At 42.7% G+C, this 27483-nt stretch overlaps 1 protein-coding gene and 2 long non-coding RNA genes across 4 annotated transcripts; 1 reads left to right on the forward strand and 2 right to left on the reverse strand.

Moving 5' to 3' along the window:
* The first annotated feature begins 418 nt into the window (after nt 1-418).
* Nucleotides 419-2227, forward strand: LOC120976273 (uncharacterized). The gene is made up of 3 exons (XR_012181103.1): nt 419-906; nt 1004-1558; nt 1697-2227. It is a non-coding gene; the product is annotated as an uncharacterized lncRNA (long non-coding RNA).
* Nucleotides 2228-2860: 633 nt separating this feature from the next.
* Nucleotides 2861-5304, reverse strand: LOC109747342 (uncharacterized). 2 transcript variants are annotated; one of them, XM_040386002.3, is made up of 4 exons: nt 4895-5304; nt 4560-4795; nt 3530-3669; nt 2861-3261 (listed from the first exon to the last, which is right to left on the reverse strand). In XM_040386002.3, the coding sequence occupies exons 1-4, from the start codon at nt 5202-5204 to the stop codon at nt 3198-3200; spliced, it is 750 nt and encodes a 249-aa protein (XP_040241936.1). In that variant the 5' UTR covers nt 5205-5304; the 3' UTR covers nt 2861-3197. The 2 variants fall into 2 exon arrangements, with proteins under 2 accessions (XP_040241936.1, XP_020162010.1); XM_020306421.4 differs by having other exon boundaries at nt 2861-3669; nt 4895-5302.
* Nucleotides 5305-24863: 19559 nt separating this feature from the next.
* Nucleotides 24864-26419, reverse strand: LOC120976274 (uncharacterized). Its single transcript, XR_005771521.3, has 2 exons — nt 26264-26419; nt 24864-25225 (listed from the first exon to the last, which is right to left on the reverse strand). It is a non-coding gene; the product is annotated as an uncharacterized lncRNA (long non-coding RNA).
* Nucleotides 26420-27483: the final 1064 nt, after the last annotated feature.

Here is a 27483-nt window from a genome sequence, read left to right on the forward strand (position 1 = left end):
TTTTTCTTGTCTTCTTGGGAAAGTTTGTTTGCTTGTTTGTTCAAGAACCATGAGCAGGAGGAAGCTGCCCTACTGCCTGTGCCTCAACCTGTCATTGCCCCGTGCGTTCATGGCTTAGGCTAAATAATTTACTGGTTTGGGCGTGCGTGATTTGCGGGTACCACCGGCCAGCGCAATAATGGTAGCTTTAGTCTGAATGTTGCTCTGCACTTGCGCTGGTTCAGTTTTGACATTAGGATCTTTAGTCTGAATAATATTGTCCTGTAGTTGCGCTGGTTCAGCTTCGACAGTTTGCTTCAGCTTATGCTGTTCTGCTTCTGCACGTTTGGCCATGGCATGAGCAGCTAGATCACGCTGCATTCTGGCGTGACACAAACAACCTGTCCGCATCAATTTCTTGGAATAATGTTTATTTTTTTTCTGCTAGCTTACATTTACCTCACAAGGTTGCTCCTTTCAAACACCTAGTGCTACTAAGTACCAGTTGCTTGATGAGTAGTACCAGTTTCTTGGAATAATTTTGGAAGTTGAATACCATAGGGTCATCACAGAGATTAACAAGAGAGCTAGCAAAATAGCCCCTGGGCTGTACATGAACAAACCAATAACACCCATCCAAAATCCACAAAACTGTCCAAAGCCCTATAACTATGATGATCGAACCAAGTGGGGACATAGCTACTATACCGTTGAGATGAGGTTCCACCGCAAATGCCCGCATCCATTTCGTGGACTGAGGATTCAGATCATGTTTAGGGACTATGATGGTTATATGCTGGGGTATCGGAGGCGTATGAATGGACACTGGACCAACTGGTACTACTGCAGCAAGAAAGAGTTCCCAATCCCTTTCTTTATTCAAGAAGGCGCGATAAAACTACCATTCCGAGAAGACTATGTCATGAAGTAAGTAAATTTTTCAACATTGTCCTTATCTCATCAGTTCAATTGTGCGTGCTTATGTGCTTAACAAACCATTGCTCTCACTTTAAACATCACGTAGGCCTCTTATTGGTGGAGCTGCAACATTTATGAATATCTTTAAACAATTTGCACGATACCCGGAAATAGGAAACTCACAAGAGCTATTAGAGGCGTTTCTGTCCGCTGTGGTGGTTCTGTCAGAGGCAAGGCGCATCATTTGGGTATTTAGGGAAGTGAAGAATCGGATCCGACGAAACGAAGCACCGTCAGATCTTGACTGTAAGGTCCCTGGAAAGGAACTCCCCACTGGATTGGCTTGGACCTCAATTGGAGACTGGACCATGGACAGTAAACAGGTTTTAGGTTCTGCGTTCAAGGGAGAATATACGCCACGTACCGGTCAAAAATTCGCGGAAACTGTGGTACCTGTCAAGACGTTTGGGCAACTTATCTCACAAGATGAAGAATCTGGACACCTAAGCCTACTGATGCGGGTGGAGAATATAGCAGCTCCGGAGGGTTGGTGGGTGCTCACAAGTCACAAGGTTGAAGATGAAGGTGAATAATCCTGGACTTCGAGTCGTTGACCCAGGATTCCCTGACGATCCAGAATTATCTGATGATGAGTGATCAGGTTTGCACTTCAAGTACCCACATGTTAATCAAATCAAAGGAAACTAATTCTGCTTGCATCTTACTTACTAGTACAACCTAATTCTGTACATGCGAACCTCAGGTTCTCACACATTATCTGTTTCTTTAATTTGCCCAGTTAGCTTGCTGCTGCTGCATGCCCAAGGAGGAGGAAAGGAGAAGAAAGAAGATGGCCAAGAATTGCGGGGTGGGTTTCAGTCTGATCGTATCGTCGCGTGTCAATTGTCAAGTCGCAAGTTTAATTTCGTCTTAGTTAGTGTTGAACCCTAAAGTTGCAAGTTTCACTATTATCCTCTTGGAAAGAATTATGTTGTTTTCTACCTTGTGTGTACTCGAGAACGTACCGTTATGTGATGCACCTGGTTATTTCTGTATTGTATTGCATTGCATTGCTCTGCTTTTGCTTTTGTTTAATAGTGAAGCCAACAAGATAGATGGTTTCGATAATGTGTTCCGTTTTATGTGTTGTGTTGTGTATGTCCCTCTGAAAAGAATTCAGCCTTACCATGGGATTGGCACAGGCTTCCATCCTACTTATTTTTTGGTCTGCTAGCCGAACCAGAATGGTACTGTGATAACAACTGATGGATCATTATCTGGAGCGTGTTATGGGAAGCCCTGTGAAGTTTCTTCAGAACATGTTTTCCTGCTTTTAATGTTTGCATTCTCTTTTTTCCTGCAATCTTGCTACGCCAACGATGGTGCTCATGCAAAAAAACTAGGATGAAGCTTTGCTTTGGGCGATCATGAGTGCCAAGCGTGAGTAATGTAATGCCACAAGAGTAATCTTCTTTTTACCCACCTTGTGGGGTTATGTCTAAAATTCTCTTGATCAATGAAAATCGCAAATCTTTTGTCTTATTTAAAAAAGTCTACAATTCTCTAATTCTACTACATCAGCCTGTCATGGTTAGCACGAACACTGAATATGGCGGTAAAGGTACTACACGGAAGATCTAAACTGGCCTCATATTTTTACATAAAAAGATAAGTGATTCTGATGACTTTGAACCCAAATTACAAGTTTAAGGACAATTTTATTTTGGCCTCAAAATACAATGTGTGCTGATTAACAACAGCTTGTCTCTCAGAGAGAACATTCCAGTTATAGATAAAATCTCTGTGAGCTTCTAAAAAAGACTAACCAAATTACAAGTTTAAGGACAAATTTATTTTGGCTTCAAAATACAATGTGTGCTGATTAACAACGGCTTGTCTCTCTCAGAGAGAACATTCCAGGTATAGATAAAATCTCCGTGAGCTTCTAAAAAAGACTAAAATCAGAACAAGACATGGTTCACGTTACTTAGCAGAATTAGAAAGAGAATCCGAGAATACTTAAAGTGGTATAAAACTTTGCCCATACAAAAGCATCGACCACTAGTTACTAGTTACTACACAAACCACACACCAGTTCACACTAATTGACAAGCCACTTCTCTACAGTTACATAAACCAGTCTAGCAACGAAGGCAAACATAAATTTAACTAGTCACGAGGATAAGATCAAATGCTGAAAAGAGACCAGGCTACTGTAACTTCCATCCAGCAGTCGAGCGCCTCCACAGGCATGTAATGAGTGGCTTTTCCGGCATCTTCAGCTGCAATCCAAATACCAGCTATCGCTCGGCCTTCTTCCCCACCAGCACCACGTTGTAAGATAGACAGCCCCAGCTTCCCATCCTTTTCAACACAAATAACACGTCTTGATAACTTGACAAAGCCATCGGCATCAACAGGCAATTTATCACAATTAAGTTCAAGCAGTGAGATTTGCATGTCTCTTTTCTTGGAGGTGCTAGCAGTTAGTACACCTCGAAAACCATGTGGCCATCGCCCTTTAAAGACTCGAACAAAAATTGTGGCCTCCACAGAACTAAAAGCAGTGTAGTATTGCATCTCCACTGTGCAAAGCTTGCTAGTGTACTCAATAGGAAGGAAGCAGCCCAACCTGTATGAGTCCACAAATTTGTTTAAATCTTTATCTTCAGATTCAGTAGTACCCTTCACTTTGAGCTTAACCTCCAAATGTGAGTTATCATGCGACATGACAACACCGCGGCTAGGACCTGTCAGTGTTAGGTAGGAATCCTGCATGCATCAATAACAAATTAAGTAAACAATGTACGTAATATATTTATCTTTCATCAATAATTAAGACTCACAATGGAATATATTCAATAAATCCAATGTTGGTAAAAAATGAGGATGTACACATTGAAACATAATCATCTATCAACTAATTACAAGTAAAAAAAGTTATTTTCATCAATAATAGGACTGTAGAGAAATATATTCAATTCATCTAACATTGATAATAATAATAATAATAATAATAATAATAATAATAATAATAATAATAATACGATAATTGTATACTCAAACAGAGGAAAGCAGATCTAATTTGAAGATCTCAAATGCGTTGCAAGCAGAGGCATTACATATCTCATAGCAAAAACTGGACATATGCATCATGTTAAAAATTCCCCTTCAAGATTGTACAGGTTTATTTAGCATCTTGTTATCTTCGAAACCATTAAGCAAAAGCTACTAGCAGATTTACATCTATGTAAACCACTGAAAAAAATAGCGCGCTATAGCGTCGCTAATAGCACGCTATAGCGTATTGAGAATTACCTCGCTAAATATATCGGTGTACAATGTCTCGCTAATAGCACGCTATAGCGTGATATAGCACGCTAATAGCATATTTTGAGGTCGGCGCTATTTTGTTGTAGCACGCTATTTTTTTCATTGATGTAAACTCGAGTTGCGATCAGTATTGCAACAACTTTGTTCAGAAACACTTTGTTTGTGGGCATGAATTGTAAAGCTTATGACTTGATTCTAGATACACATACACTACACTAGTAAGACCAAGTTTGATAAGTAATGAATGTCTGGTGAAGCACAAAAGATAGTGAATTTTGCTGCCATTGCTACTTGTCCATTGTAATCCATGTCCTAGAGTGGGAAAATACCTGCTCATTGATACTTTGGCAGTCGTCCCTTTCACGGCTGAAAGCCACATTTCGCATGCGATCCACCCCATCGCGCACGGCGACGACACCGTAGACATCGAGGGGCCACTGCAAGCCACCAGTAAGGTCCTTGACTTGGACGGAGACGATCTGCAGTGTGTCCTCCGGCATGACCATGTACGGGAAACCAGGGCGCCTGAAGTTGGCGTCCGTGAAACGCATGCAGGGGATTTGTGCTGCATCCATCAATCAATCATAGGATATTACACGAGCAATCAAGGATGCAGGCAGGCAAGAAGGAAACTGAAAAGAGATGAACAGGACTGGCCGCTTACTGACGGCATCGAAGGGGATCTTGCCGTGCGACCAGACATCGATCCATCTCTCGCGGAACCTCTCCCACGATTCGCTGCAGAACTTCTCCCAGCTCTCCTCGCGCTCGCGCAGCTCCTCGGGCGTCGGAGGGTTTGCCAGCCCTCTCTCGAACTCCTCCCACCACTTCCAGGACCTTTCTTCTTCTTCTTCCGCCGCCGCCCTAGCAGCTTCCGCAGCCGCAGCCTCCGCCTCTGCCTTGGCAGCTTTTCCACTCGCTTTCCTAGGCCTCTTCTTGCGCTCCATCTCAATGCCCACCTCCATCACCTCCATCTCCGCTTCCGAAGAACCGATCTAATCTCGCCACCGCCTTCCGCAATTTGATATTTTTGGTATCGCAAAATGGTAAGAACCCTAGATCGGATTGGGATCGCGTTGTATACTCCAGGGCCATACCCACATGGGCTGCGCTACTTTTATGGGCCTACCAAAGAACCGACCCACACATAGCTCATTCGTAAATAAAAAGAAAAGCGAACAGTTCAAATTAGTATGTTTTTATTTCACTAGTTAAAAATACTCCTTTTTTTTTGCGGAATAGTTAAAAATACTCCTGATCAGCGTTTGTTCTAGGGTTTTCCTTCGTGCCGCCGTCGCCGCCGCCATCTAAGGAATTTAGGTCCCCTCGCCTACAGCTGCCATCTTGGCGCTGAGAGGTGGGGGACCTCGGATCTTCATGACCTCTATTTTCTTCGTCAACGTTCAGTGATCATCATAGTTGTGTGAGAATAAGTTTTCTTTCGTTCTTTGGTGGTGCCATGAGGTTAGAGAGTTTTCTGTCCTCGCAGATCCGATTGTTCGGATCTGATGATTTTATGTTGTTGTGTCAAGCTTTTCTTGTTGGTTTGATTCTTTGTGGAGGTGAAATCTTTCAACGGCATCATGGTGAAGATATAATGATTCGACGACCTGCACTTCTAGGGGATCATTCCGGACCCAAATACATTCATTGATAAAGGCTTCCCATCTTTCTAGATGGGCGACTCAAGGCGCTTTCAAAAACCATTTTTAGTAATGTTTGTGCGGGTGCAAGAGTGACAATATCATTGCTCAAGTCTAATTGCAGACTCTTTACCGAAGTTTTTGGAGTATTTCTTCGAAAAGAGATTGATACGGCGAAGAAGGTGTTTACAAGAGATTTCATTTTAATTCTTAGTCATAGAAGTTACTTTGTATTTTCTTAGATCTTAGGTCCAAATCATTGTACCTGTAATTGTTATGACTATCAATAATGTTACAGGTGTTTCTTGGGAAAAAAAATACTCCTTCTGTTTTAATTTACTATGTATAATTTGTTATAAGTTTAAATTTATAAAGTTTCACAATGTTCATAAAATATAAATGACCATTTACAATAAAAAATATATATGATGTGAAAATATATTCAATAATGAATCTATGATATTGATTGATATTGTAGCTGTTAACATTTTTTATATTTTTATTCAAATTATAAAAAAATTAACTTAAGATAAAGTTAATATGTAGACTAAATAAAAATGGATGGAGTACATTCAACTAAACGAAAATGTCAAAACATTCTTTTTTTAGCAAAAAAAAGGCGTATAAAAATGTTGATGCAACTGAAAAATCTTGCATTTTTTAAATGTTCATGTAACTAAAAGATTTCTTGAAAAAATTAACAAATGCCCATGTGTTTAATAAAATATTCATGTGATTTTAAAAGTGCTCATACCTTTTCCAAAAATGTTAATGCAATTTTACAAAGATTTTAACTATTAGAACCTATTCCTGCCTCAGTCCAAAGTCTAAAAACCCTTTGTTATAAAAAATCAAAGCAAAACTTAATACTAAAGTTTTAAGTGATGGGTCGCTTGACAGTTTAGTCACTAGTAGAAAAAGGGTCATTTGTCCCGGTTCATAAGGCCCATCTGTCCCGTTTGGGGAACCGGGACTAAAGGGTCGTTACTAATGCCCTAGGCCTTTAGTCCCGGTTCTTATACCAACCGAGACAGATGGGCCGCCACGTGACCGCTCCGGCGAGCCCAGGCAGGAGGGCCTTTGGTCCCGGTTGGTAGCACCAACTGGGACCAATAAGCTTCCACGCGTCAGCATTTCAGGGGCTGGATTTGTTTTTTGAAAGGAGGTGGTTTAGGGGTTTTGGGGGTTAATTTAGGTTGTTATAGGTAGCTAATAGAGAGATGTGTCCTCTCTTATCTCCGTGCTACTGCTATACTGCTATTTCTAAACATGACTTAGATTGAAGTGAGGCAACATGTGGTGCATGTCGAAAGTAATACTAATCCTAACTTGATCAAGTTTGGATTGTACTACTTTCGACATGCACCACATGCATGTTGGCTTCACTTCAATCCAATCCATATTCATTTCACCCACAAATATATAATAACTCTTCATGCTCGCATCATGTATCATCATAATAACAAGTCCTACTAATCATCATCATACAACTTCTACTCGTTATTAATAACAAGTCATACGATCATCATCCTGATAGTCATCGAACCAACCCTACTTAATTGTTCTTAGCACATGATCATCAGTATTATGCAGGACCTAAATACTCTATTTAAGGTAAAATAGCATAAAACAATATAGACCCTGACTCTCCATTATGGAGAATGGAGATCATCCTGTCTCCAATTCTTGCGCGGCGCTTCCTTTTGCTTCCAAGAACCTCCTTACGACTGTTCATACATTTTTTCCATTCTCTGATTAGCATGTCTCCACTTCTTTTAGAAATCCGGTATGGACAGTTGAGATTCGTAGGATGACCTGGATATATGTTCAAAACACGAAGGCTGCCATTTTGATACATCAAATGAGGCACACAATCTTGTGGGATTCTCTGTTGAAAAACATAGTAATAACTTCATAGTTAGCAATGATGTACTAGTTTTAGAAGTATGCAAAAGATGCACGGATGTCGTAATAGTAAAAAATCTTACCAGGGTATCTCCATGGTAGTTACCGTAGTTCAACCCGTGCACTAGTGGCACGTATTGACCATAATATTGAGGAGTTTGATTGTAGATATTGTAATTCTCAAGATCAGTACAAAATCCGACCAGATGATTTTTCTCCTGATAAGTTAACTCGGAGCCATCGGTGTAGTGGGTTTTGTCTACCATGTTCCGCACATTGTTTGAACAATCAAAATAAGCTGTCAATGGAAATAAGCTGTCAACTATTTTGAAATAAATAATATAAATTAGTTAATAATTAAATATGTTTGAGAAACTCACATAGCGGTAGAACTGGAGGCGTATCAACAAGGACTCAAATGTCCATATTGTCTTGGTCGATGTCAAGATCACCAAGATCCATGGTGACAAGCATACCCTCATCAAAACCATACATCTTGCAAAGTGCTTCCCATTTTTTGCAACCAAAATTGGTTACGCACTCAGAATTGTAGAGCTTTACTTTAAAATCCACACCATGATGGGTCCTTAGGTGAATTTTCATTGTTTCGGAACTTTCATGGTCTTCAAAACCCATCCTCTCCAAGACATAGCGTCTTGCATGGCATGGGATAAGCTAGTCGAATTGTAAAAGATGAAAAGTACACGTTGAAATATTTGAAGTCGTGCTTAATTACGAAAAAATAACACTTGTCGTCGTTGCGTACCGTTTCAACATCGAAGGTCTCCTCCAGCTTAATGCTGAAGCGCCGATCTTCGTCCAGGTGAGGCCTGTCGCACTGACCTCGGTGGTCGTGGCACCAGTCGCACTCCCCCGGGAGACTTTCGTCGTCCGAGTACGACATTTTCTATGTTCATAATTCAAATATTAAACATCTACAATTAAATATATGTACTAAAAAAGCTAAGTTAGATCATTATTATTCATCACGGGTTGACTATCGGTCTGTCGAGTCTTTTGTTGAAAACTCTCAGCTCACGTGGTGTATACATTCGACCATTGGTGATGGTCGCTCCTCCTTTCATCCCCGAGTGCATTACACCAAAATGTCTAGCACACGGGAATGAAGGAGAAGCGGCCCCGACGACAACAGTCGGGATTATTCGCCTTCTCATATATATATGGTGGAACTCTCCCTCACTGATTCCTCTCTGACATTTGCGACCGTCGGTGATGGTAGCTCCTCCTTTCGTTCCCGAGTGCATTTCACCAAATTGTCTAGCACACGGGAACGAAGGAGAAGCTACCCCTACGACAACAGTTGGGATTCTTCGTCCTCTCATATATGGTGGAGACTCGACAGACTTAAAGTCAACCTGAAATATTGTTTAATTATCACCTCCAGGTCGGAGGGAGTCGGTGACGGGGACGACGGCGGGGATGATGGAGGGGCCAGGGGCTCCTAGATTTCTGCGAAAACAAAAACCCTATAAGCTATCAACTAATCATATGCATACGCCTTGCATAGTGCTCTCCAATTTTAGCATTCAAAGTAGGAGTAGTTTTCCAATTTGAGCATTCAATAAGCAAAATCAAATCGCAAAATAAAGTAGTATTCAAATTAGGAGGCATTCAATTATAAGCAAAACAACATCATCTCCATGCGTCCGTACATCGTCAAATATTATCACTAATACACCTCGAATACTATCATACATATAGCATCGCCAGTACAGCTAGAACCGTAGCGCCCGACGGGTATCGGCGCGGGCGGTGGACACCCAAAGTGAAGGAACCATCACAGGGTCGCTCCAATGAGATCCCTGAAGAATCTGCCAGGTACTGTCGAACCTGCCCTCCAACGCAACCATGTAGCGACGGACGTGCTCGTCCTCCTCGCTGACACGGTGACGTACCACCTCCGCGGTGTCCGGAAGCCTCGGCACCGTCACTGGCCCACGCGACCGCCACCAAACAAGGATCGGGTCAACGACGGGCTGGCTCCTCACCAACCTACGCCCCCCGGAAGGTAGCACCTCCCAAACCAGCCCGGCGGAGCCCAGTCCCGGACATTGCCCCTCTGATCAAGCCGGCCTCCTCCGCCGAGTCGACGACGAGGATGCGGGATAGGCATCGTCGACGTCGATGCGGGAATAATTGCTTTAACTAAAAAAATAAACTAGTTCTATTAATTTCCTTGCTAAAAATAATATACTTCTATAGTAAAATAAACTAGTTTTGTTAAATCAACTAGTTCAACTACTAAGCACTTACTATAAATAGAATAAAGTAGTACTTACTAATTAAAAATAAACAAGTTTAACTAGTTCTATTATTTTTCTAACTAATTATATTAAACACTTTCTCTTCTTATTCTATGAACAAAATTACAACAGAAAAAAAATCATAAAAATTCTATGAAAAAAATTACAACAGAAAAAAATCATAAAAATTCTACGAAAAAAATTGACATATTCTTTGCATATATATGAACACACAAACATTTGCATATTCAACAATAATATCACCAAAAAAATCTATGAACAGAAAAAAATTCTAACTTTTGCATATTATTCATTTATGAACAAATTACAACAACTCAATTAACTACACATCTAAACTACGCATCTAAATTAACTACACATCTAAATTAGGAAATTCATATATGAAGCTCTCACTGCGCAACGGGGCGGCGATCAACAAGGAGGCAGGGCACGGGGGCGACGGTGAGGGGCGCGCCGACGGCGACAGTGAGGGGCGCGGCGACGGGCGATGAGGAGGCAGGGGGCGTCGACGGCGACGGTGAGGGGCGCGGCGACGGGCGGCGACGAGGCAGGAGGGCGCGGGGCGGCGACGGCGTCTGGGCGGCGCGGGACGGCGTCGGAGGCAGGGGTGACGACGACGACGGCGAGGCGCAAAGGGGCAGCCTGGCGGCGGCGGCGGGCGGGGAAGACGAACTGAATGAAAAATTTCACAAGAGCTAGTTATATAGACGAAGCATTGGTTCCGGTTCGTGACAGCAACCGGTACCAATGCCACCCTTTAGTCCCGGTTGGTGCCACCAACCGGGACTAAAGGGTGGCATTGGTACCGGTTAGTGCCACGAACCGGTACCAATGCACGCCTTTAGTCCCGGTTAGTGCCACCAACCGGGACCAAAGGCCTTGTGCTGCTGCACCCGCGTCGAAAGTTTAGTCCCACCTCGCTAGTTGAGAGGGGCGCGCAGTGGTTTATAAGCCCCACTGCCGCACCCCTCTCGAGCTCCTCTCCATTGCAGGCTTACGGGCCTAATTGACACTGCTATGCCTGATGGGCCTACTGGGCCTTCTGCTGGCCTGAATCCTGGCCCATGGGTTGGTTTCTAGTCGTATTCACGCAGTGGTGGTCCAGTAGGTGGCATATTTTTTATTTTTTCCCTGTTTTTTTGTTTTCTTTTTTGCTTTATTTATTTTGTATTGTTTCTACTTACAAGAAAAAACTTATTTATTTTATTTTATTTTGTTTCTAATTACTTATTTATTTCACTTTATGATAATTCTTTTTGCTTTATGTTATTAAAGTTTTTTTATTTTTTATTTGGTTTCTACTTATATATTTTATTAAAGTTTATCTGTTTTAATCAAAACCAGATTTTGTTAATTTTTTTTGCTATTAAATTCTTTTTTGCTACTAATGTTTTGAACAAAAAATACTTTGTTAATATAAGTTGCATAAATTTTATTTAATTTTAGTTTCAAAAATACTAGAGGTTTATATAAGTTTTTTAGTTGATCATAACAAATATTATAGTTTTATGCATTTTATTATTTTTCATGCATTTACTACTTTTTTGAGCTATAAGACCCGGAAATTGAAAAGCATTTCAAATGAACTCCGAAAAGGTTGAAAATTGGCATGGTATCATCATTTCACCCACATAGCATGTGAAAGAAAGTTGAGAGGGTTACGGCAAAAACTAGATGCACTTCGTGTACAAAACGGACAATCTCTTTCGAAGTATCAGGGTTTCAGACGAAAGCTTATCTGCTACAAAGGGATTTCATTTTTTGAACTTATTTGAACTCCATAGTTTTTCTGTGTTCAAAATGCACCATTCAAAGCCACATCATCAATTTTGAACCCTTTCTGACTTCATTTGTTATTTTCCATGCATTTACTGATTATTTTGAGCTATAAGACCATGAAATTGAAAAGCACTACAAATAAACTCTGAAAAGGTTGAAAGTTGGCATGGTATCATCATTTCACCCACATAGCATGTGCAAGAAAGTAGAGAGGGTTACGGCAAAAACTGGATGCACTTCGTGTACAAAACGGACAATCTGTTTCGAAGTATCAGGATTTCATACGGAAACTCGTCCGTTACAACAGACATTTCAAATGAACTACGAAAAGGTTGAAAGTTGGCATGGTATCATTATAATAGTTGTGGAGAGAAATTCTTCACTTTTTTTCGCTTGTGTGCTTTGCTTATTGCGCCGTAACCATGGATAATCTTCATCGTTTATCAAGATGCTTGGGTCAGCCTTGACTTTGAAGGGAGGAATTTCATGAAACTTTTCATAATCTTCGGACATGTCTGTCTTGCCCTCCACTCCCACGATGTCCCTTTTTCCTGAAAGAACTATGTGGCGCTTTGGCTCATCATATGATGTATTCGCTTCCTTATCTTTTTTTTTTCTCGGTTTGGTAGACATGTCCTTCACATAGATAACATGTGCCACATCATTGGCTAGGACGAACGGTTCCTCAGTGTACCCAAGATTGTTCAGATCCACTGTTGTCACTCCGTATTGTGGGTCTACCTGTACCCCGCCTCCTGACAGATTGACCCATTTGCACTTAAACAAAGGGACCTTAAAATCATGTCCGTAGTCGAGTTCCCATATGTCCATTATGTAACCATAATATGTGTCATTTCCCCTCTCGGTTGCTGCATCAAAGCGGACACCGCTGTTTTGGTTGGTGCTCTTTTGATCTTGGGCGATCGTGTAAAATGTATTCCCATTTATCTCGTATCCTTTGTAAGTCAATACAGTCGAAGATGGTCCCCTGGACAACGAGTACAGCTCATCACAAACAGTGGTGTCACCTCTGAGACGTGTTTCCAACCAACTGCTGAAAGTCCTGATGTGTTCACATGTAATCCAGTCGTCACACTGCTCCGGGTGTTTGGAGCGCAGACTGTTCTTGTGTTCATCGACATACGGGGTCACCAAGGTAGAGTTCTGTAGAACTGTGTAGTGTGCTTGAGACCAAGAATGCCCGTCCCTGCATATTATTGAATCCGCTCCTAGCGTGCCTTTTCCAGTCAGTCTCCCATCATACCGCGATTTAGGGAGACCTATCTTCTTAAGGACAGGAATGAAGTCAACACAAAACCCAATGACATCCTTTGTTTGATGGCCCATGGAGATGCTTCCTTCTAGCCTAGCACGGTTACGGACATATTTCTTTAGGACTCCCATGAACCTCTCAAAGGGGAACATATTGTGTAGAAATACGGGGCCAGAATGACAATCTCATCGACTAGATGAACTAGGACGTGCGTCATGATATTGAAGAAGGATGGTGGGAACACCAGCTCGAAACTGGCAAGACATTGCGCCACATCACTCCTTAGCATTGGTATGATTTCTAGATCGATCACCTTCTGAGAGATTGCATTGAGGAATGCACATAGCTTCACAATGGCTAATCGGACGTTTTCCGATAGAAGCCCCCCTCAATGCAACCAGAAGCAATTGCGTCATAATCACGTGGCAGTCATGAGACTTTAGGTTCCGGAACTTTTTCTCTGGAATATTTATTATTCCCTTTATATTCAACGAGAAGCCAGTCGGGACCTTCATACTAAGCAGGCATTCAAAAAAGATTTCCTTCTCTTTTTTGGTAAGAGCGTAGCTGGGAGGACCTTCGTACTGCTTTGGAGGCATGCCGTCTTTTTTGTGTAAACGTTGCAGGTCCTCCCTTGCCTCAGGTGTATCTTTTGTCTTCCCATACACGCCCAAGAAGCCTAACAGGTTCACGCAAAGGTTCTTCGTCACGTGCATCACGTCATTTGAAGAGCGTACCTCTAGCTCTTTCTAGTAGGGTAGGTTCCAAAATATAGATTTCTTCTTCCACATGGGTGCGCGTCCCTCAGCGTCATTCGGAACAGCTAGTCCGCCGGGACCCTTTCCAAAGATTACGTGTAAATCCTTGACCATAGCAAGTACGTGATCACCGGTACGCATGGCGGGCTTCTTCCGGTGATCTGCCTCGCCTTTGAAATGCTTGCCTTTCTTTCGACATTGATGGTTGGTCGGAAGAAATCGACGATGGCCCAGGTACACATTCTTCCTGCATCTGTCCAGGTATATACTTTCGGTGTCATCTAAACAGTGCGTGCATGCATGGTATCCCTTGTTTGTCTGTCCTGAAAGGTTACTGAGAGCGGGACAATCATTGATGGTCACGAACAGCAACGCCTTTAGGTCAAATTCTTCTCCCATGTGCTCATCTCACGCACGTACACCTGTTCCATTCCACAGCTGTAAGAGTTCTTCAACTAATGGCCTTAGGTACACATCAATGTCGTTGCCGGGTTGCTTAGGGCCTTGGATGAGAATTGGCATCATAATGAACTTCTGCTTCATGCACATCCAAGGAGGAAGGTTATACATACATAGAGTCACGGGCCAGGTGCTGTGATTGCTGCTCTGCTCCCCGAAAGGATTAATGCCATCCGCACTTAAAGCAAACCATGCGTTCCTTGGGTCACTTGCAAACTCAGCCCAGAACTTTCTCTCGATTTTCTCCACTGCGACCCGTCAACGGGTGCTCTCAACTTCCCGTCTTTCTTACGGTCCTCACTGTGCCATCGCATCAACTTGGCATGCTCTTTGTTTCTGAACAGTCGTTTCAAACGTGGTATTATAGGAGCATACCACATCACCTTCGCAGGAACCCTCTTCCTGCGGGGCTCGCCCTCAACATCACCAGGGTCATCTCGTCTGATCTTATACCACAATGCACCGCATACCGGGCATGCGTTCAAATCCTTGTACGCACCGCGGTAGAGGATGCAGTCATTAGGGCATGCATGTATCTTCTCCACCTCCAATCCTAGAGGGCATACGATCTTCTTTGTTGCGTACATACTGTCGGGCAATTTGTTATCCTTTGGAAGCTTCTTCTTCAATATTTTCAGTAGCTTCTCAAATCCTTTGTCAGGCACAGCATTCTCTGCCTTCCACTGCAGCAATTCCAGTACGGTACCGAGCTTTGTGTTGTCATCTTCGCAATTGGGGTACAACCCTTTTTTGTGATCCTCTAACATGCGATCGAACTTCAGCTTCTCCTTTTCACTTTCGCACTTTTCCCTTGCATCAACAATGACCCGACGGAGATCATCATCGGGCACATCGTCTGGTTCCTCTGGATCTTCAGTTTCCTCTTGATCTTCAGCTTCCCCCGTTGCAGCATCACCGTATTCAGGGGGCACATAGTTGTCATCGTCCTCTTCTTCTTCGCTGTCTTCCATCATAACCCCTATTTCTCCGTACTTCGTCCAAACATTATAGTGTGGCATGAAACCCTTATAAAGCAGGTGGGTGTGAAGGATTTTCTAGTCAGAGTAAGACCTCGTATTCCCACAATTAGGGCATGGACAACACATAAAACCATTCTGCTTGTTTGCCTCAGCCACTTCGAGCAAATTGTGCACGCCCTTAATGTACTCAGAGGTGTGTTTGTCACCGTACATCCATTGCCGGTTCATCTGCGTGCATTATATATAATGATGTGTGTCAAAAGTAAGAAAATTAGACAAGTATCTATCTAAAGTAAGATTATCTTTCTTTCAGAAAGAAGATAAGAACAAGAGGCTCACCATGGTGGTGCCGGCGACGAGATCGGCGCGGGCGATCGACGGCGGTGAAGACGAGGACGGGGCGTGACGGACCGCTAAACCTAGACAAATCTCAGAAAAAATGGAGCTCGGAGGTCGAGCTTCAAGAGGAGAAAGCTTAACTAGTGTGGCTCGGGCATTTCATCAAACACCTCACATGCATAAGAGGTGAGCTAGAGCACCCAAATGCCCTTCCTCGCCGGCCAGCAAAAAATAGAGCACTGTGGAGTGCTCTGCTTGCCGGCGATGGGGTATATATAGGCAACTCATTTGTCCCGGTTCGTGGCTGGAACCAGGACTAAAAGCCATCCTTCTGTCCCGGTTCCTGCCACGAACCGGGACCAATGGTTGTGGGCCAGGAGCGAGGCCCATTGGTCCCGGTTCGTGCCAAGAGCCGGGACAAATGGGCCCAGATGAACCGGGACCAATGCCCACGAGGCCCCGGCCGGCCCCCTGGGCTCACGAACCGGGACAAATGCCTCCATTGGTCCCAGTTCGTGGCAGAACCGGGACTAATGGGTTGCCCAGGCCCGAACGAAAGCCCCTTTTTCACTAGTGAGTGTTCGTTCTTAGGTTGCTAAGCTCAACCCCCTTTTACCTGATTATTTTCGCATGCGAACTTTAGGAAGTTCACCCTTCTGAACACTTACTGAATGGTCTTCTTGGAAGGTGGCATGTACCTTTCATTACATTTTGGTCTCTTGGGAAAATATTTGTCAATCTTGTCATTGTAAACATTGAAAGTAGTTTTTCCTTACGGGTAATCAATTGTTTTTTCCTTCCAAGGTGGAATGTACCTTTTGCTGCATTTGCATTTCTTGGGAATTCACGATCAATTAACCTGGTGTTGTTAGTTTTGGATGGTGCACACGTCCTAGATATGCTAACTGTGCATGAGAGCCTTCAAAGGTGTGAAATGAAGCAAGAAGTTCATACCAACCCAAAGATCGCCTGCTTCGTCAAGATCTACCCCAAGTGAGGCTAGCTAGACCTTTGTGGTCCTTCGTGGTCGTAAGCTATTGTCAATTTTTTGGTTGCTCCTTCATGGACCCTACATGGGTATTGTCCTAGAATCTCTTTGATTTGAAGCCTTCATCGACGTCGAGTAGGATAGCGTGAATTATTCGAAACATAAGGAAAGATATCGTCAAGCCTCTATGTGTTTGTGTTCTCCTAACCCTTTCTCCTTACTTGTGCAAGTTGTTTATTTCTGATGCTTTAATCTTTGTAGACTTGTATGTGTCGGGTGTATTAGGAAAACACTAGCTAATCTTAAAATTGCAAATAACTTTAAGATTGTGAAAAAGGTCCTCTTGGTTGTGCTAATAATAGATACGTAGGCACAATTTATTGTTACTATTCTAGACTAACATACTAATTTAGTGTCAAAGTGTCAATTGTTGTTTCCTACTAATTTTTATTTACACGAAAGGGTATTTTATGGAGATATAAAAGATGGAAAAATATGATTGAAGTTTTAATCGAAGGAGCAAGATGGGACAAACCAGCACATGAGGGGAGCTACACAAGGCCCATGGCTTGAGCTTGGGGGGCGTGAACAGGAGTGTGGTGCCCACATGCACCCCCTGCCACCTATTCACCCCGATGGCTTTATCTAACCACAAAACCCTACGTCGTGTTTATTTCATATATATTTTTTCAACGCCACTTCGAGGTAATCCAAGGAGATCCAATCTAGAATCCTTTTACTGTACTTTACTGGAGGGGGCAATCGTCACCGACGACTTCTTAATTTACTTTGCAACCAATGGATATAAAGATATAATTCATATGTGTAATCATGACATATATGGTCTATCATAAAAACAAAATTGAATCAATACGCAATAGTAATTTGTTTACTATGCCTACGCTACTTGCAGAGATGTCACTAGGGAATTTATTGATCCCGGCCTACTTTACCTCGTAAATGCAAAACTTTCTTTTATGTTTTCTTCCACTTTGATATTCTACAATTTATTGTTTTCCACTAATACTCAATACATTAACCATTATGTAGCTTGCAAAATTAGTGGGATTGGCAACCATAGAGAACTTGGGTGCACAAGTTAAGTTTCTTAGTTGAGTGCCTGGTGACCACTCTTTGTGGATTGGTTACCTTGGTTCCTTAATTGAGGGGAAAGTTGCTATAAAACCTTGAGCTTTAGGGTCCTACATTATCATTTGGTACCATAGCCAGTGAACATAGGTAATCTTCACCCCCTCTAGACATACTAAATGATCCCACTATAGCGTCTGTTCCTTCTTATATCGGTGCACCATCATTACCAGCATCAATAGGATTTGAAGTGTTGCTTGATGAGCGTGTTGACGCAATAGCAGAGGAATCGATGACTGTGTGCGAGGATCTCTCCATGAAGGGTTTGGCGACGGTGCTATGAGAGGGCATTGCGCGTGAATGTGAAGGAAATGAGGAACTCAACTCAACGAATTTCGGCCATGATGAAAAAGGAGCGAAGCGACACTCTGGAAAGAGGGTGATGGGAATATAAAGCCTAGCCTTCATGTGTCCTAGGAAACTTGAGTGACAAGTGATGAAGGCACGTCGTGAATCAGGGCGACGAGAAGCGCACCACAAAAATTTGTGTCAGGGCAATACCAGTACTCCACGTTGGAATATATCTTAGCGTTGATATCTAGGCAAAAATATGATGTGACACCCTATTTAGCGAGGAACGAGAGAGCCACCATATCTTAATCTAGATATAGCTCTTAGCCTCAAATCCAAGACTACTCATAATCTTTCTCTCACAAAACACATTAAAATGGAAGCTCCTTTAGATATAATAATTAGTACTCCCTCTGTACCGGTGCATTAGGCACATTACGAGACTGGATAATCCCAAAACACTTAGGCTCGTCATAGCGAGGAGTAACTTAAACTAGCTAGTAACATGCATATGTTACTAGTCTATGTTACTACATCTATTGTGGGTAGTAACATATGTGTAGTGTCATGCACCACTTCATTTATTACTCTGTAGACCCATTTTGCATTGGTAGCCTCTGTGTGATGCTAACATATTATGTTACTCTATTTGTCTCTCTCCTCTTTAATTACTTGCCACATCACATTTTTTGCTTATACATCATGCATGTTCCTACCTATGTTACTCCCACTATGACTAGCCTTAGACTAGTCATAGTGGGAGTAACTTAGCTAGTAACATAGCGCAGTTCAATACAAATTTGCTTATGTGGCATGTATTTAATGAGGAGAGATGTGTTTAGAGTAACATAATATGTTACTGTAACATGGCGCTTTTCAAGAGATGATGAGTCTACAAGCTAATAAATGAAGTCATCTATGACAGTACTAGTACTACCTCCGTCTCGGTGAATAAGTCATTCGCGTAGTTCTAGGTCGACGATTTAACTATCTAAACGTGTATTATATATGACAAAAAATATATATTTAGAAACTACATCCGTGTAGAAATCTAGTGATATACTTTTCATGACATATAACATATTTAATTCCTCGAATCGATGGCCTAGAACTACGCGAATGACTTATTCACCTAGACGGAGGTAGTATGTTACTTTGCACTATGAAGGTAGTAACTTTAATGTTTTCTTCCACTTCAATATTCTACAATTTATTGTTTTCCACTAATACTCAATACATTAACCATTATGTAGCTTGCAAAATTAGTGGGATTGGCAACCATAGAGAACTTGGGCGCACAAGTTAAGTTTCTTACTTGAGTGCCTGGTGACCACTCTTTGTGGATTGGTTACCTTGGTTCCTTAATTGAGGGGAAAGTTGCTATAAAACCTTGTGCTTCAGGGTCCTACATTATCATTTTGGTACCATAGCCAGTGAACATAGGTAATCTTCACCCCCTCTAGACATACTAAATGATCCCACTATAGTGTCCGTTCCTTCTTATATCGGTGTACCATCATTACCAGCATCAATAGGATTTGAAGTGCTGCTTGATGAGCGCGTCGACGCAATAGCAGAGGAATCGATGACTGTGCGCGAGGATCTCTCCGTGAAGGGTTTGGTGGCGGTGCAATGAGAGGCCATTGCGCGTGAATGTGAAGGAAATGAGGAATTCAACTCAATGAATTTCGGCCATGATGCAAAAGGAGCGAAGCGACACTCTGGAAAGAGGGTGATGGGAATATAAAGCCTAGCCTTCTTGTGTCCTAGGAAACTTGAGTGACAAGTGATGAAGGCACGTTGTGAATCTGGGCGACGAGAAGCGCACCACAAAAATTTGTATCAGGGCACTACCAGTACTCCACGTTGGAATATATCCTAGCGTTGATATCTAGGCAAAAATATGATGTGACACCCTATTTAGCGAGGAACGAGAGAGGCACCATATCTTAATCTATATATAGGTCTGTACCGGTACATTAGGCACATTACGAGACTGGATAATCCCAAAACGCTTAGGCTCGTCATAGCGAGGAGTAACTTAAACTAGTAACATGCATATGTTACTAGTCTATGTTACTATATCTATTGTGGGTAGTAACATATGTTGTAGTGTCATGCACCACTTCATTTATTACTCTGTAGACCCATTTTGCATTGGTAGCCTCTGTGTGATGCTAACATATTATGTTACTCTATTTGTCTCTCTCCTCTTTAATTACTTGCCACATCACATTTTTTGCTTATGTAGCATGCATGTTCCTACCTATGTTACTCCCACTATGACTAGACTTAGACTAGTCATAGACTAGCCATAGTGGGAGTAACTTCAGCAGTAACATCGACTCCAACTCAGCAAACTTGCTTATGTGGCAATAAATTAATGAGGAGAGAGATAGTTTCAGTAACTTAGGTGGTGTTTGGTTCTCTAGTCCTAGGACTTTTTCTAGTCCCTGGGACTTTTTGAAAAAGACTCTCAAGGAGGTGCTTCTAAGGACTTTTAGCAAAAGGTCCCAAAAAAGTCCCGCCCTGTTTGGTTTGCTAGGGACTTTTTCTAGTCCCAACACAAAAAAGTCCCTGGAACCAAACACCCCCTTAGCTAGTTACTCTAACATCACATGTCCCAATGCAATATGAGTATAATCTATGAAGGTAGTAACATAGTCTAGGGATATGTGTATGTTACTAGTGTATGTTACTCTCCATTGTGGCTAGTCATAGTGGGAGTAACTTAGCTAGTAACATAGCGCAGTTCAAGACAAATTTGCTTATGTGGCATGTATTTAATGAGGAGAGATGTGTTTAGAGTAACATAATATATTACTGTAACATAGCGCTTTCCAAGAGATGATAAGTCTACAAGCTAATAAATGAAATCATCTATGACAGTACTAGTATGTTACTTTGCACTATGAAGGTAGTAACTTAGACTAGTGTCATATGCATGACACTAGTATATGTTACTCCCCACTATGACCAGCCTTAGGCGCAAAGCATTAACTCCCCACCTCGTTCCTTGTTCTTGCCACGAAAAAAGGAATCTACCAATAGAGAACGTGGGGCGTTTATGCCTTTAATGACTCAGGACTACCTAGCACTACATGCAATGGTCAGTTCTCTACATGCAATCGTATTAATTAGCAAATAAATACCAAATTCTCTTATTTTTTCCTCTGCCTTAGTCACGGTGCACAACATAAGATGCCTAATGCACCGGTACGCAGGGAGTAAGATACTATATATTGAAGGGGTTATATTTAATTGCACGTTTAACGTATATGACATTACTTAAAATATAATGCATTGGGAGTGCCCTCACATCACCATTTGCAACTCATGCTGGCTCCCCGCTTACAGGGAATGCCACGTGGCAGCGGATCGCAAACAAATGTACTCACATTCAGGCCCTTGCAGCCTACCCAATTTACAGAGTGGCGAGGACGCAGACGTTGTCAGGACCTGCTCAGTGAGGCACACGTGCAAATAAGTTTTGTTGATGCCGAGTTGATGCATGAGGCAACGAAGCATATGAAGGCCCGCCTTTTAAATACATGAGAAAACATCTCGAAGAAGTCCACACCAGCATGTTGAGGCCCTTTCCAATGCTCCACATTCTACATGTGCTAAGAGTATCAAGCAGGGCAAAAAATCTGATGTGGCAACGGAATTTAGAGAGAGGAGGGGGGGGGGGGGGGGGGGGGGGGAGTGTGAGAGAGAGGAGTTTTGTGACCCCACAAGGAAACGATGCAGGCGTATGTAACTAGGCAAAAATATAATTTACTGTCTACCGTTAATTAAATGCAAGAAGCTTAGCAAAAAAATACCTATGCATTGGGCAGTTAGTTTTCTTTTTAAGGTGCATTGGAGAGTTAGTTGCTAAGCCATTTCATGTACTTAGCATCTTATTTAAGCACATGTACATTGAAAGAGGCCCGAGCAATTGAGCAAAGTCCCATACTACCCAACAGGCCTGTAAATTATACATGATCGAATGAGCGTACCGTCGAGATGGAATTTGCGACAGAATATCCACTTGCCGGTGATCACGTTGACGCTATGTGGACGGGAAACCAGAAACCACGACTGATTCGCGTGGAGGGAGCGCATTGAACTCGGCCGATGGTACTATTGCGGTGTACTAAAACGTCTACAGCACACGATACTGTCGCCTGTTCCCTGTTCCTCCTCTTTGGACCGGCCTCGCCGGCGTGGCCGGGTGAACAGGCGCAGCAGGGACTGTGTTGCCAAGGAACACGAGAAGAAAAAAAGCCACGCCGGAATGCATAAAAGATGCACGTGCACGTCAGTTTGCATGCAGATTGTCCTGCTCTTGCACGGGGTAGGAGCAGATTCGATCGGCGTCGTGGCTCAGGGGACGTGTTCTGCACCTAGGAGTGGTTCCGGTGCACTGCACCACTGGCCACCTCGTCGCCTTGTCTGGATTTCAACCTCGCTGGAACTAAACGAGAATATCTCGAGCACCACCGTAACTTGTTTATATTGCAACTCCAAAAGCTCTTGTATTGTGTGAAAAACGACAAAACTAACCCTTTTCAAAACGGGCTTGCTAAAACTCACTCGACTGAGATTTAACCAAGTCTTAGTCGACCTTGCAACATTTTGTCCCAACGTTTGCACCTTTTCTTTTCTACCTGTTGCAGCATCCGTCTTGTTGGTTGTAGCATGTTGTCCCTCATCGATTGTAGCACGTCCTCTCATCGTCTGTAACATTCGTCATTGACGGTTGCAGCATCAGTTGCCATTGCTTGCAAAACCGTCGCAACATTTTTCATCATCGGTTGTAGCATCTAGCTGTGCCGCTTGCAAGCAAAACAATAATGCCGACGTCACTCGACTGCGACTTCGACTAAGTTCTAAACAGACCCTTCGACTGAGACGGCGGGCGACGCAAACCGATCTTAGATCGAAAAATCAAAAAAAAAACACCGATCAAGATGACTGACGCGAGAGAAAAATCCGGATCAAAAGGTCAGGAATAAGACTCCCTAGGGCAGCCGATCAACACGACCAAGGGACGAACCGTAGTGGCGATCATGGTGATCGACCGCCCCGGGTGCAGCGAGGTGCGGAAGCGGCTGTGACGGCTAGGGTTTGGGTCGAGATTAGGCGGATCCCATGTTAGAAGGGATAGTGAGGGATTGGTGGAATTGTTGCCTATTGCTCGAGTCTCGTGGGCATATATATTGGAGTACTATATGACCAACTTGGATACAAGATAAGGTAGAAAAGATCCTACTCTATTTTATCTGCCCTAATAGTCATAATACTCAACAACCATGCTTAGTAGTTAGTAGCAACCCAAGGCGCCATGCCTATACGTGCGTGCAAGAAAACCGGGACGTGTGCTCTTGTTGTATGAGCGAGCCAGCGGACGAAGTTTGTTTAGTTTCCTTCAACAGTGGTCGTCGTACGCCTGAAACCACAGGATGAAAAGGAAAGCGGACGCGGAGCGTGCGTAGTCGTGAAACCAAGCCGATAAGCGCGATTGCGCAACAAGAATGCCGGTGGTGTGGCCTCGTCGTGTGGACAGGAAAGGAGAAACCACGTCGATTCGAGCCACGAGCCAATCGGGTTCACGGAGGGTGGCATGCCCAATGCTGCCATGCAGTGCAGACCGCGGGACCAGTGTGATGGCAGCGGCGGCAAGGGCGAAGTTGTCACACTGGCAGCTACTCCGGCCGGAAGACGCCACGTTGAGCTCGTGTGTAAGCGTCGGGTGGCCATCAGAACTATTGGTGTAATAGATAGATCTACAAGTACGACACAAGATCTTGTCGCCTCCGCCCTCTTCCTTGTACTCTCGCCCTCACCACCGCGGCGGCGGTAGAGGCTGTGTTGCTCTCGAACACGAGAAAGAAAATAGCCAGGCCGGAATGCATTACTACTCGAGCTTGTGCTCTTGCACGTGAGTTTGCATGCACAGACTGTCCTGCTCTTGCACAGGGTCAGAGGTAGGTCGACCGGCGACCTTCACGCCTCGTCTGGATTTCAACCTCGCCGGAACTATATATATATATATATATATATATATATATATATATATATATATATATATATATATATATATACGCTATTCGTCACCCAGGGTGAAGAATACTTATTCTTCACCCCAGCCAGCCCCGTGCGCCCGTCTAACCAGCCTCATGCGCCGGAGTAAGAAAAGTTGCATGCAATGTAAGATTACAACAGTGCTCACCGTGCCCCCACCTAACCAGCCACTTGCACCGAAGTAAGGAATCCTTGCATGCAACGTAAAATTACTACATTAGCAACTGTGCTTCACGTGCGTTTTGTGACTCCTGCATGAGCGATGTAAAAAAAGAAATTCCATGCTAGCCTATGCGTGCGTGCCTCGAGTTCAGCAAACTGCTGGCCAACTTAAGAAAATTAGGAGATTATGGACACGTTGTCCTAGTGACAACCACCCATGAAAGGATCTTGGCCGCTCGTGTAAGAAAATGGTAACCAGCGGAAGAAAAACAAGACTTGCAGGAAACCACTAATTGAACCAGCCAACATGAAAAAGATTGGGACCCGTTGTGAGAAATTGAGAGCTCACGTAAGAAGAATATCAGTAACACGCCGTATAATACTAAACTTTATCAACGCAATTATTTTATGGAAGATCTTCAACAAGGTGGAAATTCTCGTATTTCTTGTGTACATGTTCCTGAACACATAATGCATTTGTACGTTAATTAAGACGACCGATGTCTTGGCATGAGTAAATATAAGAATTCATTTTTATCATAATGCTTGACAATTCTAAAAAAATCATGATGCTTTACATCAAGAAGATGGAAGAATAAACAGATTCGGAAAGCAAATAACTATGATTCATTTGTTTCTTCCAAGAAAGTACTTCCACTGACCACTTGGCTTTGTTTCCATGGGCTTTTAGCTATTGTGTCCAGAGAAGATGGCATACCATCAAACCACGCATGAATTCACAGCCAAAAAAGAAAGAAAACAATTCACACTGCAGCCACAATCTAGTGGACATCTAGCCAGATCAAGTGTTGTAGCCAGCTGAATCAGGATGGAGTCACTAAACAGGGATGCCTTAAATCTGGGACATAATGAGTTGGTATGTTTTGCTCATTTACCATCCACGACATCAAAAGCCTACAAGCGAAGTAACCATGTTAAACTTACAAATCCTAAACTGACAGTGATAAGAAGGGTTGGAAACATAAGGAAAGCAAGATCACATTATAAGTTTACCAACTACATTAATGGTATAGTCCACACAAAAAAACTACATTAACGGTAATATATTTCTGATTCACATTAGACAAGGTAGCGGTTCAATCAGCTCTAGAACAAATGTGTTAAGTATGAAAGTATTTTTCATAGTATTTGCATGTGCTACATTCTAATTTTCTTAGTGCAGGTGGCTCACTTCCCACCAAGACTAAATAGTAAGATAGATACTAAATATTCAGATCTAAATTTGTAGAGTGAGTAGCATGCCACAATAGGACATATAGATTACATTAAATCTCAAGTATTTATGCTCGTTTCAAGAGTCAGGGCCGTCTGCAGAAATTCGGGGCCCCGGTGCGAAATGTAATATGGGGCCCAAAAGTTTGCAAAACAAATGTATAACTAATATTACTAGACATAATTTCAATTAATTACATAGCTTCGATATGTGTTATTTAGTAAAGTATTTAGAAATAGATCATATAGTAATGCCAAAGAGTAAACATAGTACTAATTTTATTTTATTGGCGAATTGTACTGAAACAGTAAAATGACTGTATGTTGTACTGAAAAGCATCTTCCGTCTAGTATTTCTTGAAACAAATCTGTAAATCCATTGAGTCTATTCTCATAAAATAAAAATCGATGGAGTGTTTCTTGTAATGAAATATACTAGTAATGTACCAGAAGAGCCAAAGACGAAGAATTAGTACTAGAATTAAAAATTAGATCAGAGGTAATGTGTTTATCATATTAATTTTGATTAAAATCGAGTACGTGCCTAATTGAGCAGCACTACTGTACAAGTAGGGATTGCAGTGGATATGATATGGCAACAGCAAAAGAGAACCAGAATTTGTATCAGAAAATAGATTACCCAACCCTAAACAAAAGAGATTACCCTAACAAGTTTTTCGTCCATCTATTTTGATTCCCAGCTTATGGTTTACGGCTTACCTAGGAAGATATTCGGGGATGACCAAATGAGGCTGCCGCAGCAGGGATACATCCGGCGACGGAGGGCAGTACAGCGGACTCGCCGTGGCGTTCCGCCATCCATCGGCGGCTCGTCCGTTCCTAGAAGCAGGTAGACGGGTCTCCCTATTCGTGAAGTTGTTTTTTCCCAAGACAGAGACATATCTATTTGATCTCGTACATCCGGCTGGGCCCTATTGGCTGCGATTAGTGGAACTAGGGGCCTCAACGTAATGAGTTTCCGCTTCTGGTGCATCCTTCTGCAGTTTTGTTGCGATAGGATAACACGAGCCAGCTAAAAAACCAGCCATCCAGCGCATGAACCGGATCGTATATGTTTTTTTCACCGATCGGGGCCCCTACGATTTTGGGACCTGTGCGGTCGCACCGCTCGCACACCCTTCTCAACGGGCCTGTCAAGAGTGTGCCAAAACATAAGTTAAATCTTGGTAGTGACTGAAGCAGACTATTGGAATATAAATTCAAGAAGTAGGATTCTTCTGCTTTTAGTAATAAATGGCTGGCATGAATTATATCTTCGTAGCGACTATTGCATCACGTACTATGTCACATCCCTAGCCTTGCTATGCACTAGGCTAGCTTCATGTGTGCATCATGTTTAAATTTTGCCTAAACTTGAAATGGGGATGTTCAAACCCTAGCACCAAATGAAATCCAACTAGGATCACAATGAAATATTTTCAATGATCCCAAAATGCTTGGTAATTTTCATCATTTCTGATAAAGGTAAAAACCTCTGCCAAAAATGATAAACATATTTCTAGGTCATTTCTGGATTTTTGAATTAAATCATAAGTATTTGAATTTGGACTTTTGAATTCTATAAAATATCTTAACTGTCCAAATAGTCTTGAAAGCATTTGAGGGCTATTGGAGATATTTTCAAAAGTGCCCACAATTATTTTCAGGATCTTACAAAACGAATTAGTATTTCTTTTACTAATTCAAAACAGAGAAATAAAATAGGAAACAGAACAATTAAGAAAAGAGAGAGAAAGGAGTCTTACCTGGCGCTTACCTGGCCTGGCCCAGCACGGCCCAGCCCACTGGCCTGGTGCCAGTCATCGCCTACCTCTGCCAGTAGGCAGAGGAGGGACACCGCGACGCCGCCGCGCGCCACGGCGTCACCTGCTTGCCGCCCGCGCCTCTGGAGGATCCGGACGACGCCCACGTCGCCTGCT

The sequence above is a fragment of the Aegilops tauschii genome, chromosome 3, assembly GCF_002575655.3.
Source record: "Aegilops tauschii subsp. strangulata cultivar AL8/78 chromosome 3, Aet v6.0, whole genome shotgun sequence".
Classification (NCBI taxonomy): domain Eukaryota; kingdom Viridiplantae; phylum Streptophyta; class Magnoliopsida; order Poales; family Poaceae; genus Aegilops; species Aegilops tauschii.